A 16,873-nucleotide genomic window follows, 5' to 3' on the forward strand; every position below is an offset into this window, starting at 1 on the left:
TCAGAACAAACTTGCCTGTCACTGCTTTTGCAAGTGACTTTGAGCAAGTATTTTCTCCCAATTTTCCATCTATAGTTGCAGTACAACTTACCTCTACTATTACACTCCTTAGTCATGCTGATCAAAGCCCTGTTTCTCAGTTAAGTCTGTTAGCTGTCGTTTGCCCATGCAATTCACCAGTGACAAAAACTGTGGAAGCGTAAAACCCTAAACGTTGCTATTGCAAGTCCCTCTGAGAAACGGAAAACAAACTTATGGCGCTGCGTTCACTGGGATCTGGGCAGGACAGATGGGATACAATCAAAAGGGACCTCTGGAGATCATCTAGTCCAGTCCTAACACAGGTACACCTACATCAGATTTCAGAAGAACGCAACTAAGTGAGTTTTAAAGTCTCCGGAGAAAAGACTCCACTCTAACCAGGAGAGAATTCACATTTACTCTACTCTGATACTTCCTGATATTTCACCCTATGTGATATGTACCCTAAGTTAGAGTAAGGTAGTTTTAAGACACAGATCAGGTTGCCTTAAGTTCTTGGTCTCACAACAAACTTCCACTGATAGAGCCCCATAAAACAAAATGCTGGTGGCCTTAATGCCAGTCAGTGGAGGTACTGCTAGAAGCAGAGCACTTACCTCTGCCAGCAGCTTGATGTAGGGCAGATTCAGAAAGACAACAGCTTCATATCGACAGTCACCAGCAGCATGTCCCATCCATGCTGTCAGCAGGTGCTGTGGCATGGCCTATGGAGCCTAAGGGTTTACTGTCATTACTGAGAGACGGCAACAGTCAGTGGCTCACTATTCTCTCAATGAGGTCTTCCATCAGGATGCATCCTCCCCAACCAGGTTTTCACCTCGCATAACAGTGACTGGCATGATGAGCATGCTTCCCTTAGCATATTTTGTGGCCTAGGGGTAATTATACGGCTAGGTCAATGGAGACAAGCTGGCCAAATGTGGACGGAAGGTCCAAAAAGAGCTATCTGATAAAGAAGTTCTTGGTTGCTGAACTGCTATTCCTAAGACTCCACACAAGGCAGTGAAGTAACACAATACAGAAGAAGCTGTTTGCTTCTTCCTGACCTATACATCAAACCATGGCAGGGAATCTGCTCACCATCTTTCATGGGAAATAATAGACCACTGGGAAATTAATTCTTCCAAGTAACTCTGAAAGCTTCAATCAAGCTGCCTAAGATGACTTCTTTCTGTAAGCTGCCAGTGTGGACCAAGTTAAGGGATCATAAACCCTTGAAAGTCCCCCTGATGTCAGTGGGAGCTTCGAATTTACTACTAAGGCCAGGATCTCATTGTTTGTAAAATGGATTTAAAAGAACTATTCATTAACTGATCATTTAGAAAATCAAATAAGTGTTTCTCACCTGCATGTAACTGCAATAATTATAACCACCCTCACGGTAAAGAGAAAAGAATATTTATGTCATTCTCTGACTAATTTCCCCCTGCACATGCAAATAAAAATCAATTAAGGGCTACTACAATAGTAACAAATATCTAACCAACAAATGTCAAAGGCTGTAATCTTATCACATTAGTTTTTGAAACCTTTTACAGAGCTTGCATAATTTAAGTATTTACAAAATATAAACATTCTCATCTTATCAAAAATAGGTCTTTGCACATTTAAACCATAGAAATGCTTTATAAGCCAGGCATTAAATCACTGCATAAAAATAAGCAACCTTTCACAGATGTAAAATAAAATGAAGCCAAAGCATGGAGGGGGAGAAAATGTTTGTCAGTAACAGCTTAAGCATTTTAGTGGTGTGGGCCAATACATAAATGACATTGTGCATTGGACTTCCTCAGGATGCAACCTTATGTAAAGTTATAGCCACTGCTTCTATAAGGGAAAGCAATGTTTTAAAAAAATCTTTGCTTTATGGTAGATTTCTTTGGGCTTAATCTTGCATGGCTAACTGTGAAAATGATTGTGAGCGACCAGCCAAGTGTTTGAAGGTCATTACATACAGTCCAACAGTGGGGTGACAACCAGCTGACTCAGAAACTGTGTATTCAAACAGTGAGGAAATGCCTGCAAAAGATTTTATTTCCTTTCAATAACGAACTGTATTTCTATCTCTCCTCAGATTTGTCCTTTGTGCATTTGAAAGACAACCTATAAAATGATGAGGCTATTCACATTCACCGAGCTGTGCTCCAACCCCTCTGCTCTTGACACAGCTTGCTCCAGGCTGATGGACTGAGCCAGGCCATGTGTGACTACTCTCAGCAGTCACACAGTTTTCTCAGCACCAGATGCTTTTCTGTGTATAACGCAGAAGATGGCTTTCCAAACAATTGCAAAGCGAGTGTTTCATGGTCAGCAGCAGAACATTTCCCATAATTGTTGGGTTTTGATTTGTTGTTTTGTTTTGTTCTTTTTTCCTAAAGCCTGCAGAAATCAGCCATCTAGTGGGTTCTTCTAGCTCCAGTTCTAAAAATACAGACAGAAGGATTGTATCTAATATGTGTTAGACACCCTCTTCAGTCTCTGACTAACAAGATCTTGGGCTTTCTCTGCTGTAGTTACTGATCGTGTAGATCTTCAAAACACTGTGGCTATTAAAGACTTGGAAAGTTTAGTGTCTGTCCCTGCTCACTGAGTTACACATTCAGATGTGTCAGGATGAGTTCGTTTCTGTTGGCTGAGCTGTTCCTGCATGGCAGGCTGCTGTTCAGTCAGTTGCTTTTTCATACACTACTTGTCTGACCTACCCGTTGTTTGGCAATACCCATTCCCCTGAGGTCCTACACGGTAAGAGCAGTTGCTGCCTCTGCAGAAATATGTTGCACCAAACAGTGCAGGATAGTTTGGCCATGTTTTCTGTACTTAATCTTACTTGCAGGTGTGTACGTCAGTCATGGTCTCACACCTCCGGCAGCGCACGTAGCAGCACCAGACAAACTTACATTCGCACCTCTCCACGTGCCTGACAACGTGGGTGTTGTACCCACGCCCACAGCAAAGGAGGTTGCAGCCATCAGGTCCCTCTGAGGTGCGGTTGCATTCCCTTCCCTGAGTTCCAGGGATCCCCAATTTTTGGTCTTCAACGCAGTAATTAGGAGATTTGTTGACATACAGCAAGTCTTCTTTCCCGACTGGAATTTTTCGCTGGCTTTTCTCCTTTCTGCGTAGCTTTTTTTTCAGTTTGTCTGATATTTGTATGCTGTTCTCGTATTTATCCTTTAAAAAACGGCCAATCTTTTCAAAGGAGGACATTGTTTTCCAACAAGTTTTCACGGCACAGGACCCAGAAACACCATGACAACGACAATCCACTGACATCAGCTTTACTACAGCCTGAAAGCAAAAGGAAAATTGGCATTTGGATGTGGCCTTTCATTCATTGGAACATTGCCCGACATCAGTAACACAGAAATCTTGAAGTATTTAATACTACAGCTGACATGGCCATTTTGGTGATGGAGAAGTCAGAGCAGATGGCTGTGTTTGCAGAGACAAAATCCGGTCACAGGGTTAATGTTTTCAGTTGTCGCGACACAAAGTATTTACTGGAAATGAGCCAACAGTGTGTGCGTGTAAGCCCAAAAGGCCAACGGCATCCTGGGCTGCATCAAAAGCAGCATGGCCAGCAGATCCAGTGAGTCGATTCTGCCACTTCACTCTGCTCTGGTGAGACCTCACCTGGAGTACTGTGTCCAGCTCTGGAGCCCTCAACACAAGAAGGACACGAACCTGATGAAGGACCCCTCCAGAGGAGAGTCATGAAAATGATCAGAGGGCTGGAACACCTCTGCTATGAGGACACGCAGGACTGTTCAGGCTGGAGAAGACAAGGCTCTGGGGAGACCTAATAATGACCTTCCAGTACCTGAAGGAGGTACTGGACTCTCTCCATCCTCCAAGAGGAGATATCTACAAAGGCCTGCAGTGACAGGATGAGGGACAATGGTTTGAAATTGGAGAAGATTTATATTGGATGTCAGGAACAAGTTCTTTGCCATGAGGGTGGTGGAACCCTGGAACAAGTTGCCAGGGAGGTAGTCAAAGCCCTGTTTCTGGAGATATTCAACAGCTCTACAAGACTCTGAGCAACCTGATCTAGTAGAGGATGTCCATAGCAGGGCAGTTGGAACTAGATGATCTTTAAGGTCTCTTCCAGTCATAATCATTCTATGATTAGCAATCAGGTGTCCAACTCTGGATCTTCAATATAAGAAGCCCCACCTGCTCTGCACTTGCAATGGCAATAGCATAACAATATCAGATCACAATAATGAAAGCTTCTATTTCTGACTGGCTTCTGCTCTGGACAATTCTAAATACCTGAAACAACTTGTCCTGCATTGCTCCTCCCACAGCTGATTCCACATAGCCCTCTTGAGGGATGGCAGGAGGAGAAGCAGGGGTAGGGCAGGCACACATCGGAAGACATTTACTGGGCAGGTCTCCGCCATTTTTCAAGGGTGCCTTGTGGCTACCATCAAGGTCACTAAACATTCACAGCACAATCTGTGAACTGAGGCCGCAGGAACAGCTTGATGTTACGAATAGTGTCTGTGTACCCAGTGTGGTTCTGAATCCATAGCAGCACAGTACACAGCCTGGAGGTACCTCAAGGCAAGCAGATCTATGTTGGAAGAGCAGGAGGATGCACACATGTCTGAGCTTCACAGAAAGTATACCAAAGGAGCCCCTATAGCTCAGCAGAGGCATTTTCAACTCAGGTATTCTGGACTAAGTCCCAGGTGCTTCTCACAGGATCAAATCCTGTTCTTGTAGGCATTACTAGTACTATTGTGAGTTTCTAGTGTTTCCAGTTGCATAATGGCTCTATTTCAGACAAGCTGGTAGTGGTATTCATGCTACATTTATAATTTTCGATGTTTTAGCAAAATTTCCATGTTTTAATGTTGTTACCACCATTAAAATACCCTGTGATGGGTAAGACTACGCCCATGTGAAAACAAGCGTAGCTGTCTGACTGGCAATGGGAATCTGCAGCCTGCATTAAGCTTTTGCCACACACAAGAATTTTGGCTCAGTTGATAGAAGGCCAAGACTCAAAGACTTGGAATTTGTAAACCACCAGTAACTTTTTCTGTATAGAACTACCACTCAAATAGTCAGCAGACAATCAACATAGTAATTCTTTATGGAATATCTAATAGTCATAGTGTAAAATTATGCAATTATATTTGTGAGACCTCACTTTAGAGTTTAGCAAAATGCACAGAAAAAATGCCACATGTACAAGGTATCATAATTTTGGTTTTGCCATTAATGTACTCTGTGGAGCCATCCTGTAGACTCTCATAAGCTGTCTGTTACTGGTGTGGAAAGCTGATGTTACCATATTCTGTTTTACTCACCTTTCTCCCACTTCCAATTTCCACAATAAATTTTATTTAAAAAAACAGAAAAAAAGATAATTTAGAAGTGACTTTCACTGCTAAAATGTAATTGACAGAGAGGTGTGGGGTAGAAATGCATGGCTAAAACAGGCAGACGGACAGAAAGCTGAAACTGGTTTGCTGCAAAGCTGAGTGTCAGTGGGATCACAGTTTGTATAAACCCCAATGCAATTTGATGCTTAATATCTTCAAGCTAAAGTCTCTGTTGGCAGGCACTGTTCTCAGCCATGAGACAGGGACTGAAAGTACTTGCTTTCAAATGGGAATTGATGCTTGTAATCAAACAGCCTAATTTAAGCCTCCGGTAAAACCAGTACAACTATGCCTGTAGACAAGCACATGTCCTGCCAGAGGTACATCACTTCAAACCAGATTGTTGGCGGGTCTGTTACCAGTAAAACTAAACTCTCTGACAAGCCAAGTTATTTCAATGAAAACACAAGTCCTGCAGACCATATAAATTTCCACAAGTGGAAAAGTGAGCAGTATTCTGCCATCATTAAAAACTACTAACACAATAATAGTCAGTCTATAGTGCCTGACTCCCCTCATCCTTTTCCATAAGCAGCAGAGATGCACAATTCACATATGTGCATCTAAGTACACTGGACATTACAATACTAAATGATGATGAATATATTCTCATGGTAGAATAAGAAATCAAATCTGGATCTTCTGATGTTCAGGTCAATACCCTAAATAGCAGACTCAGTCAAAGGATCCTTATTGTTTTAAGTTCAATATATCTTGGACATACCATGAGATACAGAAATGTAAAACAGAATTTTGTGTTGAAATAGGAAAGGAACAAGAGAATACTGAACATACTAGTTCCATTAGTGTGTCCAAACAAATGCCCCTGGAAGACTACTCTTGCAAGACAGAGAACCAGGAACATCACAGTATTTATTACAAAAGGTTGTAAGTTATCAAAATGTATGGCAAAATATCCTTCTTGTAAGCCCCAAAACGTGAAGGTCAACATTGCCCAACATCTCCTAGTTAGGGACCTTGAAACTACAAAACATGAAGAGTTCTGCTAAACTTTACTTCAGCTAATACTGCTGCTAGAAATCCCAAGCACCAACAATAAATATTCTCTTTCACTCTGGACAGTAGTCAAAATATTTGCTTTATCCTACAGTTTACCATTAAGTTACAAAATATTTACGCACAGAAGCTGACTACATACTTTGCATATTTTCTTCCAAGATAATGAACCACTGATACAGTATCAGTGAAATAAGGTCTTCTGGCCTTACAGGCTTGCAGCTCATGCTTTTTGTTAAGAAAACTCCAGTGTCTTGGAAAAGGGAAGAGGGTATGTATGGTATGCCACAGATAAGTCTGTGACAGCATACTCTGAGATCCTTGTTGGAAAGCTCAGTATTGTGAAAAGCCTGAAATCCCAAAAGGTCCTAAAGCCTAATTATCCTTTTGGGCCAGATTCTAGCATATTGCTGAACACTACCACTAGTATTGTTTCTACAGTTTCTACAACTGGTTTCATGAAGTTATGTACATTAAAAGGTACAACTCAACATGACTAATAATAGAAGATAGTGTGGTTGCATGACATTACAGAGGTGGAACCAACTGTACTTTAGTGCATATAATGAAACCTAAGGTAATTTGGTCCCTGTGGAAAATGAAGACTTGCTTAACCACATCCTCCAACCCCTTGTAGCTCAGGGTTTGATAATCTATTATACTTGACTGAAAGCACTCCTCCCCTTTGCCAGTCAGTCCTGTCTCCATGACAGAATTGGCCTGTCTGTGCAACTACTATAGATAAGATCAGGGAACTGATCCAAATTTAAAGAAAGCAACACCAAAAGAAAAGTTTCTCTTCTACACTCTGTGCATGTTTTCTTTAAGCTGAATGGTTCTTTCATACAGTTCATAGTGTAAGACCCCAGACAGACATACTGGCACACCTTCAGCAATGCATCATGAGCACAAAAACGGTACAGGAAGGCCATAAACACTGTCACTGAAGACAAAAGGACAGCAAACTATTGCTGCTGGTAACAAAGCTAAAGGCAGAAAAGAGAACAGGGTATCAAAGAGAAGATCTGTGTCACTGCCACCTAAACACAGAAGTTACATATTGCTTGCTCTTTGAAGCTCATCTGGAGCTTTTCAGTCTTTTTCCCTACACTTCCACTGTCATCCTAATGCAAGAAAATGTAACTGTCTAGTGACAAGCACAGTTTCTTTTCAAAAATACTTGTCTGTACTGTATATTAAAAATACTAAAATTATTAATTATGTCTCTCTAGAAATGTGATAAATGTCCCTTTGTTATTTCCCCCAGGAAATAATCACTTCATGTTCTGTTCCTATTATTATCATCCTGTACTACACAACACCAACTGTCTTTTCTTGTAAACTGTAAAAATTAGTGTAAAATAAAATAGTTTGTGATGATACCACCATGGCTCTTATGATGGCTTATTATAGCTATTCTCCTTCTATGGCAGATAGGAAAGCCTTTTTCACTAAAACCTATGGATGCTGTTTCTGGCTTATAGGAAATTACTGAGTTACAATGGAGTCCATCAATACACGTGGTCAAGACCAGAGGGTCTCCATTTATTTTCTTTAGTTATAGCTGTGTCACTGAGCAAAGCAGGTTTTAATGTATTAGGAGACCAGAGAGAGCTATTAAACGTTAAAAACTTCAAGGTAAAGCAAAGAGGCAATTTTAAAGCAAGAATCAGATCTCTGCCATTCCAGATGTAAGCGCCAAGCATTGCATTACAGATTCACATTTCCCTGTATTGGTTGCTCCTACCCAAATTCATTATCCTTTGCAGAGCTGGACAGATGGACCCAATGCCACATACTACCACACATTTCCTCTCAGCTGTGGACGTGAAGTCCTCTGGGCTGAAGAAAAGCTATCCAAAGCCACTTGCTTCTCACTTCTACAAGGAGTGCTCTAACATGTGGGCTCCTTTAAAACAAAAGGCCTCATTTCCATCCCATCTGTTAAAGGCAACAATTAATACTTGATTTTTGACTCCTGCTCTCACCTGTGGACCATTAACTATGCCTCACATCCAGTCTTCTAGCTTATTCAGTATCAGAGAGAATTAAAAACGCAGAGAGGATAACAACAGAATAATCAGTGAAAAGCTTCCTAATGTACTATGCTGGTAGCAAGATTATTTGAAGGAAATAGGATATGAAATATCTATTTAGGATAAGTCTGATTAGCACTGTAGATCTAATTCTTATTTTGTGGACTCTATTTTGACCTGTGGAGTTCAGTTAGGTAAAAACCAGCTCTTAGATTCTGAGTTTGTACAAGTTATTTTAGTGTTAGTGCTGTTTTTGCATTGGGCTCACCTGTACCTGCAGTCAAGGACAGGCCTTGTCTGGTTGATGCCTTTTTGTCAAAGAAGGTAAACAAGTAGCTGCTGCCATTTCTGATGACACATACCTGTCTTCCAGCCTCGCTGTTGTGCAGGTTCATCACCGTCAGTCCACTCCTGCTCTTGCCCGTTATGTTCTTCATGGGCACATCCAGGAACTTTCTGCTGAATGACATGCCATAGTGGATATCATCTGAGCAGCCGCCCCAGTGCCAGCCCTCGCTGGCTGAGCCACCATGCCGTAGGTTCATGTCGCAGGAACACTCGGTCATGTTGCCAGCACTGCATGATCGTGTCACCGAATGCACGAGGCCCGCTGACATCACTGCATAGATGAACGCCGTCTCCTTTGTGCCTGCAAAGCAAGGCAGAAGTATGGTACTGCACTTCTCTGATTACCTTCCTGGCAGAAGTATAGAGAGCAGTTTTACTTCTAGGATGTTATCAAAAGGGAACAGATGCAAGTTTAAAGTTGTCAGAGCTTGGTCCATAGAGTTAATTTGTTTAAAGCAGTTGATATCCTCATCCAAGAAAAGGACTTCAGGACCTCATCATATGACCACGCTATTAATGGTTCCATTTCTGGTTCCTGACACCATTAGATTTCTTGGTAACTCCTTTCTAAATTTGGTTGATAACCATATTTATCACAGAAACTTTCAAACTAGCTGAATTTTAATAAGAAATGAAAAAGCCAAACCAACAACAAACCATGCTCTAAACCCCTTACTCTCCACACTGCTTTTCACTATTCATACTGATTTGAAGTAGAAAAGGTTAGTTCAGATCATAAAATCAACCAGGTTGGAAGAGACCTCCAAGATCAGCCAGTCCAACCGAGCACCCAGCCCTAGCCAGTCAACTAAATCATGGCACTAAGTGCCTCATCCAGGCTTTTCTTGAACACCTCCAGGGACGGTGCCTCCACCACCTCCCTGGGCAGCCCATTCCAATGGGAAATCACTCTCTCTGTCAAGAACTTCCCCCTAACATCCAGCCAATACTTCCCCCAGTACAATTTGAGATGTTGGAGGAGGAGCTGTCACAATCCTAGGTTACTTTGGTATAAGACCAGAACCTATCTCATGCTAAATTTAGCAAACATTGAGGTTGTTCTAGTTCACAAAGGTTGCAAACAGCCCCAAGAATCTTAAACCAGGCACAAGGATATTCAGGTTATGTGTTTTTCCTAGAATAAGCTGGCCATGTGAAAGACAACAGAGTAAAAAGCTTTTAACTGTTATACTGTATCTCAAAAGACTGGTGGATAGACCTGCATGGGCCTCTTAAGCAGAGCTATTCTGAGACTTCTGACATAATGTGGTACAAACCTTTAAGCTATGTTACGCAAGGTATACTCTTCTAAGCAAACTGAAAATCAATGGCTGGCCATTAGCAGCAGTTAAAATGTACATTGACTGATTTTCACTGTTGCAAAGCCAATTCATTATTTTCAGTCTCCTAAGTGTCTGTTCACGGGCAGAATAGTCCCTGTTTGTTTCTCCTGTTTCTACTAGTCCATGGTGCTGGTTCTATCATAAAATGATCCACATGACAGTGATGTCTTTCAGGTTAGCACAGCCACTCACTTCTGGGTCCGCAGGAGCAATCCTCTGCATTGGACAGAAGGACTAACCTGCAGTATGTATGGCTCTGTACAGCATGGTAAACTGCTGCCCACTTTTTTTCTTTTTTGGAATATGCATCACATTTTATTGCTCACACCATGTTTTCATGGTTAATGTTTGGGAATTTTTCAGTTTTGCGTTGTAGTATAAAGTCAAAGTTTTGCAAACACAAAATGAAGTGCTACAATACTTAGGTTCACATCCACGGCTACGCCGAAATCATTGAGCAGGATGCTCAAAAGAAACTGCTAGTTTGAAGTAGAATGTTTTGGTGAGAAGAACTAGATCATAGGCTGTGAAAGGAAAACAATGGTGATGTCTACTGCCCTCAGAGTCTTGCTGAAGAAGTGAAAACATTAGATAGCACTCTGCCTTGGGCTTTTGACTGAACAGCAGCTCTCTAACACACACCCTCCACTCACCTTTGCTTCTTAACCTCTTGGCTGAACCTCTATTCTTCCTTGGGACTGGGGGAAGGTTGAGGGGGCAGGGGGAAGGTGCAGAGGTGGTTGAGAGCCCCTCCTGGGGACTCAGGTTTCTGGGAGGGGAGTTGCATTTCGGTATTACCTTTTTACCTTGTATATTTCTGTATATAACTGTATCTACTGTAAATATCTGCTTGTATATTGTGCTAGCTGTAAATAAATAGCTTCATTTATATTCCCAGAGCCGACTGAGACTAGTCTGGGTGATTTCTAAATTGGGGGGGGGGGGGGGGGGGCGGGGAACACCCAAACCATCACAGAAACTTACAGGCTACTTTGATACTGCCATTTGATACAAACTGCTGCTGTTTCAGTATGAATTCCAGTATTTCCATTATTAGTTCACAGTATCACCAAGGCTGGAAGAGACCTCACAGATCATCAAGTCCAACCCTTTACCACAGAGCTCAAGGCTAGACCATGGCACCAAGTGCCACGTCCAATCTTGCCTTGGACAGCTCACACAAGGAAAGCAGCTTTGGTGTCACTGTGCTGAGCAACACCACCTAATTGAGAACACATGATGCATTTTAAAGCCATTTGCACTGCACATGGTGCTGTGAGCAGATTTCTGCCTGCAGTCAAGTCACCTGTTTGAAATCCTGCACTCCTTTAATAATTACGATATAAAGGCATAAACCCTACTTCAGTCTAACAACATTTCAACAGAGTTAAGTGGACCTCGGTAAAGGCCCTGTCACCCGCGGGCGTAAGGAGCAAAAAAAGTGCAATAAGCAACAAGAATTTTGGAAAGACAGTGGCAGGTTTTGTCTGTCCGGAGCATTTCGTGTACCTGCGCTTCCCTGCCGGGGAGGGGGGGGAAAGCTCCTGTGGCACTCCACCGGCCTGTCCCTGAGCCCGCTCAGGCCGGCGCCCCGGCCCCGCCGCCCGGCTCGCGAGAGCCCTCACGCCGCCTGTGGGCACCTCTCCCTGCTCCGACGGCAGAGAGCCCTCACGCCGCCCGTGGGCACCTCTCCCTGCTCCGACGGCAGAGAGCCCTCACGCCGCCCGTGGGCACCTCACCCTGCTCCGACGGCAGAGAGCCCTCACGCCGCCCGTGGGCACCTCTCCCTGCTCCGACGGCAGAGAGCCCTCACGCCGCCCGTGGGCACCTCTCCCTGCTCCGACGGCAGAGAGCCCTCACGCCGCCCGTGGGCACCTCTCCCTGCTCCGACGGCAGAGAGCCCTCACGCCGCCTGTGGGCACCTCTCCCTGCTCCGACGGCAGGCGCACACGCAGGCCGGCGGCGCCCGTCGGGGCGGACACTCACCGCTGCTGAGCTGGTGCCCGAAGACGGCGGCAGAAGCGGGAACGGAGGCGGCGGGAACAGAGGCTGCGGCTCCGCGGCGGGCGGAGGGCAGTGGGCGGCAGTCCCAGCGCTCGTGTCGGAACTGGTTGCGGCACTCCTGGAGGCCCAGACGCGCTCCCTCTCGGATGGCGGGCACCAGCTCCGGCTTCTGCTTGCACAGGTCCTGCTGCCGGCGACTCAACAGCGGGCTGGCGCAGCCGGGCCGCTCCGGCCCGCCCGCGGCGGCGATGCCCAGCCACCTGCGGAAGCAGCACTCCGTCAGCCTCCCGCCCGGGCAGGCACCAGGGCGCGAGCGCCGCGCGCCCCCCTCCCGCGCCCGGCTACTCACATCCAGGTGCCGGCGGCGGCGGCAGGGGAGAAGGCGAGCAGCAGCGCCGCCCGCAGCAGGCGCGCTCCCACGGGCACCCCAAGCCCCATGCCCGCCGCATCGAGCCCCACCGCGCTGCCGCTGCCGGCCCCTGGGACAGCAGGGACCGAGGGGGACGGCGGCTAGTAACGCCCCCCTACTCGATTCTCCCCTCCTCGGGAGGTACGGGGCAGCTGGCGAGCGAAGCCTAGGTTGTCGGAGGGTCCTCTCGGAGCGGACGGGCTGACGATGAGGGCGGCAGTAGGAGAAGCATGGAGAACACTTGATTCCTTTCAAGATGAGAAAGTTGAGTTTGATGTTTCTCCAGCTGCGCCCCATGCTCTGCCGCCCCCTGCCGCGCATTGGCCGCCCGAGGGCCGGGGCGGGCCAGGGCGGGGCGGGGAGCGGTGCAGTGCGGTGGAGGTTCCGCACCGCTTACGCACAGCTCCACTCGGCACCGCACTTCACCACTCCGCCACGCTCTGGCTCGTAGCGGTGCAAGTGCTCGCTAGCCCCTCTGCGGTCCTGCACCTGTCCTCTCGGTTGCGAAACGCTGGGAGCGGCTCTGAAGGGGGGTGGGGGTGGGGGGGAGGTGTCCGGGTCAGACAGAGTGCAGGTCTGTAGTTATTACATCCACAGAAAGAAGATTCAAAATGACGATGTTAATAAATCTAATGCTTTAGCAGTGTAAACTAACCGGTTTCAGAGCCAACAGTATTCCAGCATTTGTTGGCTACTGTTAAGCGAAACAGTCTTGTCAACTACTACCTTAATAGTTGTTAGTTGCTCCTTTAACACATCAAAAGCCAACGAGTCAGCTAGCACCTGAAGAAGAACTGGCCCTGTCACTCTGGACTCTCAGGTCCTCTTTGATCACAGTATATTGCCACTTTCTTCCGTGGACGTTAAACATCTGCACTAAAGAAAAAAAAAAAATCTGGATAAAATGCCAGTTCTGTAAAGACATTTTGATTTGGCACGGTTGTAAATTAACAAAATATTCTTGTTGACTGACAACATCTCAAAGTGAAGAGGACAAAAAATATGACAGATGACAGATGTGCATTTTTAAGAGTACAGGCTGAGAAATAACCACATGCAAAACCTGGATGAGGCACTTAGTGCCATGGTCTAGTTGACTGGAAAGGGCTGGGGGATAGGTTGGACTGGATGATCTTGGAGGTCTCTTCCAACCTGGTTGATTTTATGATTCTATGATTCTATGGTGATCTCCTGTCTGAAATATTTTAAGAATAGAGGCTATGATACATATAGATTTATAAAAGTGTATCTCCTTCCCACTTTGTGCTCCTTTGCCTGCACTTAAAGGGTCTCCAAAGCATTGTCAGTTCTGGTCAGATGCCATATGACCCCACAAGCTATTTAAACCTTCTGATATGGCATGTTTTCTCTGTTTTGAGTTTTAGTCTGGAGAACATCTGCTTGTGGTCGGACAGGAACTTAGTCCAGAGTGAGGTAAATGGATGTGGGACGACATCAGAACACAGGGAATAAGCCACGAAACAGGCCTAAACCAGCCAAAACTGTGTGGGCTGTATCAGAGAATTATCTAATTATTCCAGGACACATGGTTCATTTTATCCTCGTTGCTGTTTCCTGGCTCCACCTCCTAAAGTTAATTCAAAGCCATGTATTTCTTATGTGCTTCTTGATCTGCTGTATGCATTTATCACCTACCCTGAAATGACATTTTCCTGCCAGATGTCTTTACAGGACTTTTTTCCCTCCCCTTTTCCTATGGCTTATGTTATTTACTTAATTCATTTATATATATATATATATATATATATATATATATATATATATATATATATATATGATGTTTTATTTATTTAATTCATTTATTTTATGTATATATATAAATATATATTTGATGTTTTATTTATTTAATTCATTTATTTATTTTGTGTGATATATATATAAAAAAAATATATATATAAAAATATATATATATATAATGTTTTATTCAATTAATTCATTTATTTTTATATATATAGAGAGAGAGCAAGCGAGTGAGTAAGAGCTTTAGGTCCTAAATTGCTCTATTTGAATTTTTCTCTAGAAGCTGCAAAATCTTACCTGCTAGTAGCAATGTAAGATTTAAATTAGAAAAATATTGATTAAAAAAACAAAAAAGGTCTTATTTGTGCCATGTTTTATATCTGATACTGTAAATAAGTTACCTTTCCGTGGGGTTCTCATATTATGAAATGTGATTTTTTTTCCTACGTTTTTGCTACAGTGCTGATTAAGTAGTTAGGGAAAGTCTTTGATCATATACAATCATGTAAAGTGAAATAATTGCAATTTGAAGAGATGATGTTTCCAAGAAGGAAAAAAAAAAAGACTTCTTGGGAGCTTCCAGTTTAATCTCTAGCAGTGACTGAAAATAAAACACATTTTCCCATGAGCACTTGATTTAAAGACATTTGAATGTACTTGTGCCCTAATTCCTCATTTGCCTCTTTCCAATCTGTTTCTCTTAGAACCAGTTCCCCATTGTCCATATGCTTCCTCTCTGGCTGTTGCAGCCTGGTTCCCCACCAGACCCCCACCTTCTTCCTTTTCCCTGCTTCTCAGCTCCCTGCCAGCCACTTAGACAATCACTTTTCTTTGTTTCCTCCAACAATTCTTTCCTCTGGGCAAAAGCAGAACATGTAGGATTATTTTGTATTTATCTAGACCTCTCTGGCTACATATAGATTCATTAGGTACAAGGAAGGCGAAGGCAAATAGATTATTTTGTAAGCTACATGCTTTGCAAACCTGCAAAAGGACACAATTTGAAAACACTTTTCTAATCTACTGAAATTTATTGACATTTTCCAAATATTTCTGAAGTCTGAAAATCTAATTTAGTGGAACTTCAAAGCCCTCTGTTCAAGGAGACCGTTCACTCCATGACAGACAGCAACATGAGTGTGATGCAGGAACAATAGAAGCCCAGGTCAAGTGCCAAACCTCAATTATCAAAACTTACTGTAAATCAGGGAAGATAAATTAGACTTACTGCATATTTATCTTACTTTCTCTGGTTAAGGTGGGGCTATCTCCCATTTTTCTATTTCAAATAAGACAATAAGCTGTCATTACAAGAAAAAAAGTCTATGCTGAGTGGTACTTTGTGAATGAACATTTATTAATTTACTCTTTAATGATGTCTAATGTGATCTTGACAGAGCCAGGTTTTTTTACATATATATATATATATACTTGATTCATTGTTAGAAGAGGAAAAATAATCTGTGATGCAGAACCTGTGTGAAGAAGTGGATCACCTGACAGCTAATATGTTTCAGAGAGAGACCAATTATGTCTTTAAAAAGGCTAGTGGCCAGTGTTCTCACTATAATCAAGAACTGCCATCTCATTTACTAGATGTAAGTACATACAATGCTAATCTTTTCTAAACAAGTGCTCACTTTTGAAAGCACATTTCAAATTATTTTCTTCTCCTGGAGCTTCTGGTACCCAGCAGAGACACAAATATAACACAGCAGGCTGCATTATTCTGCCCATAAGCATGGGCCCTACTAACCAAGGAGGGAGTTACCTCACTTTCCTAAAAACCTGATCAGAAGGAAACCTGACATTCAGATAGAAATATCTACCATATTATCTAAATCAGGATATGCCTTCAGTTATGAAATTTATCGTATTTGGTGACCAAGCACAAATGGTATCCTTCTAAGGTAACAGATGTGCTTTCAGTACACTTCAGTTTTCACTGCATGATGGTTCTCATCAGCCCTGAGCACTGTGGGCATGCTGAGACCTTGCACCAGAGAAACAGATAATTTCATCATTAGGTGTTGTTATCAGTATTTGAATGTGTTGGCTGTGACAAACTTCTGAGGAAAGGCTATTTCCAGAAATTATGTGCCAGTGGAGCCTCGAAGTCAGTTCAGTGGTCACTGAGACCCAACAAGTAGCTGTGAATTGTTAGGTACTCACCTATGAGTCACATAGTGTAGGGCAATAGCTTGACAGCATATCAGTATCCCAGTTCTCCATGCCCAGCTCTACACACCACCAGGGTCACTGGGAATTGATAGAATGATATTGTAGCAGCTGAAAACCACACTCACGCCTGGCCCAGCTCAACTATCCTGTGCCTCTTTTCTCTCACCCACTCCCTTCCTTGGTGTCTCACAGGCAGTAACACTTGTGTGAGCCACCTTGATCCTGCAACAGGGATGGGCTGGAGGCAACCTATGCTCTCATCCTGCTTCCCACCTGAGCTGAGTTGTGGCACCGTGGAGACAAGATTTCAGTCCAGGGGTCCTCGCATTTGCTACG

The 16,873-nt window shown here is 43.7% G+C and overlaps 1 protein-coding gene across 1 annotated transcript; it reads right to left on the reverse strand.

Annotated features, from left to right (window-relative positions):
• Window positions 1–1,418: 1,418 nt before the first annotated feature.
• WNT16 (Wnt family member 16) lies at window positions 1,419–13,042 on the reverse strand. The gene is made up of 4 exons (XM_064142045.1): window positions 12,536–13,042; window positions 12,169–12,446; window positions 8,854–9,140; window positions 1,419–3,330 (listed from the first exon to the last, which is right to left on the reverse strand). The coding sequence occupies exons 1-4, from the start codon at window positions 12,622–12,624 to the stop codon at window positions 2,866–2,868; spliced, it is 1,119 nt and encodes a 372-aa protein (XP_063998115.1). The 5' UTR covers window positions 12,625–13,042; the 3' UTR covers window positions 1,419–2,865.
• Between the last annotated feature and the right edge of the window lie 3,831 nt (window positions 13,043–16,873).

Source organism: Pogoniulus pusillus, chromosome 4, assembly GCF_015220805.1.
Source record: "Pogoniulus pusillus isolate bPogPus1 chromosome 4, bPogPus1.pri, whole genome shotgun sequence".
NCBI classification, from domain to species: Eukaryota; Metazoa; Chordata; class Aves; order Piciformes; family Lybiidae; genus Pogoniulus; species Pogoniulus pusillus.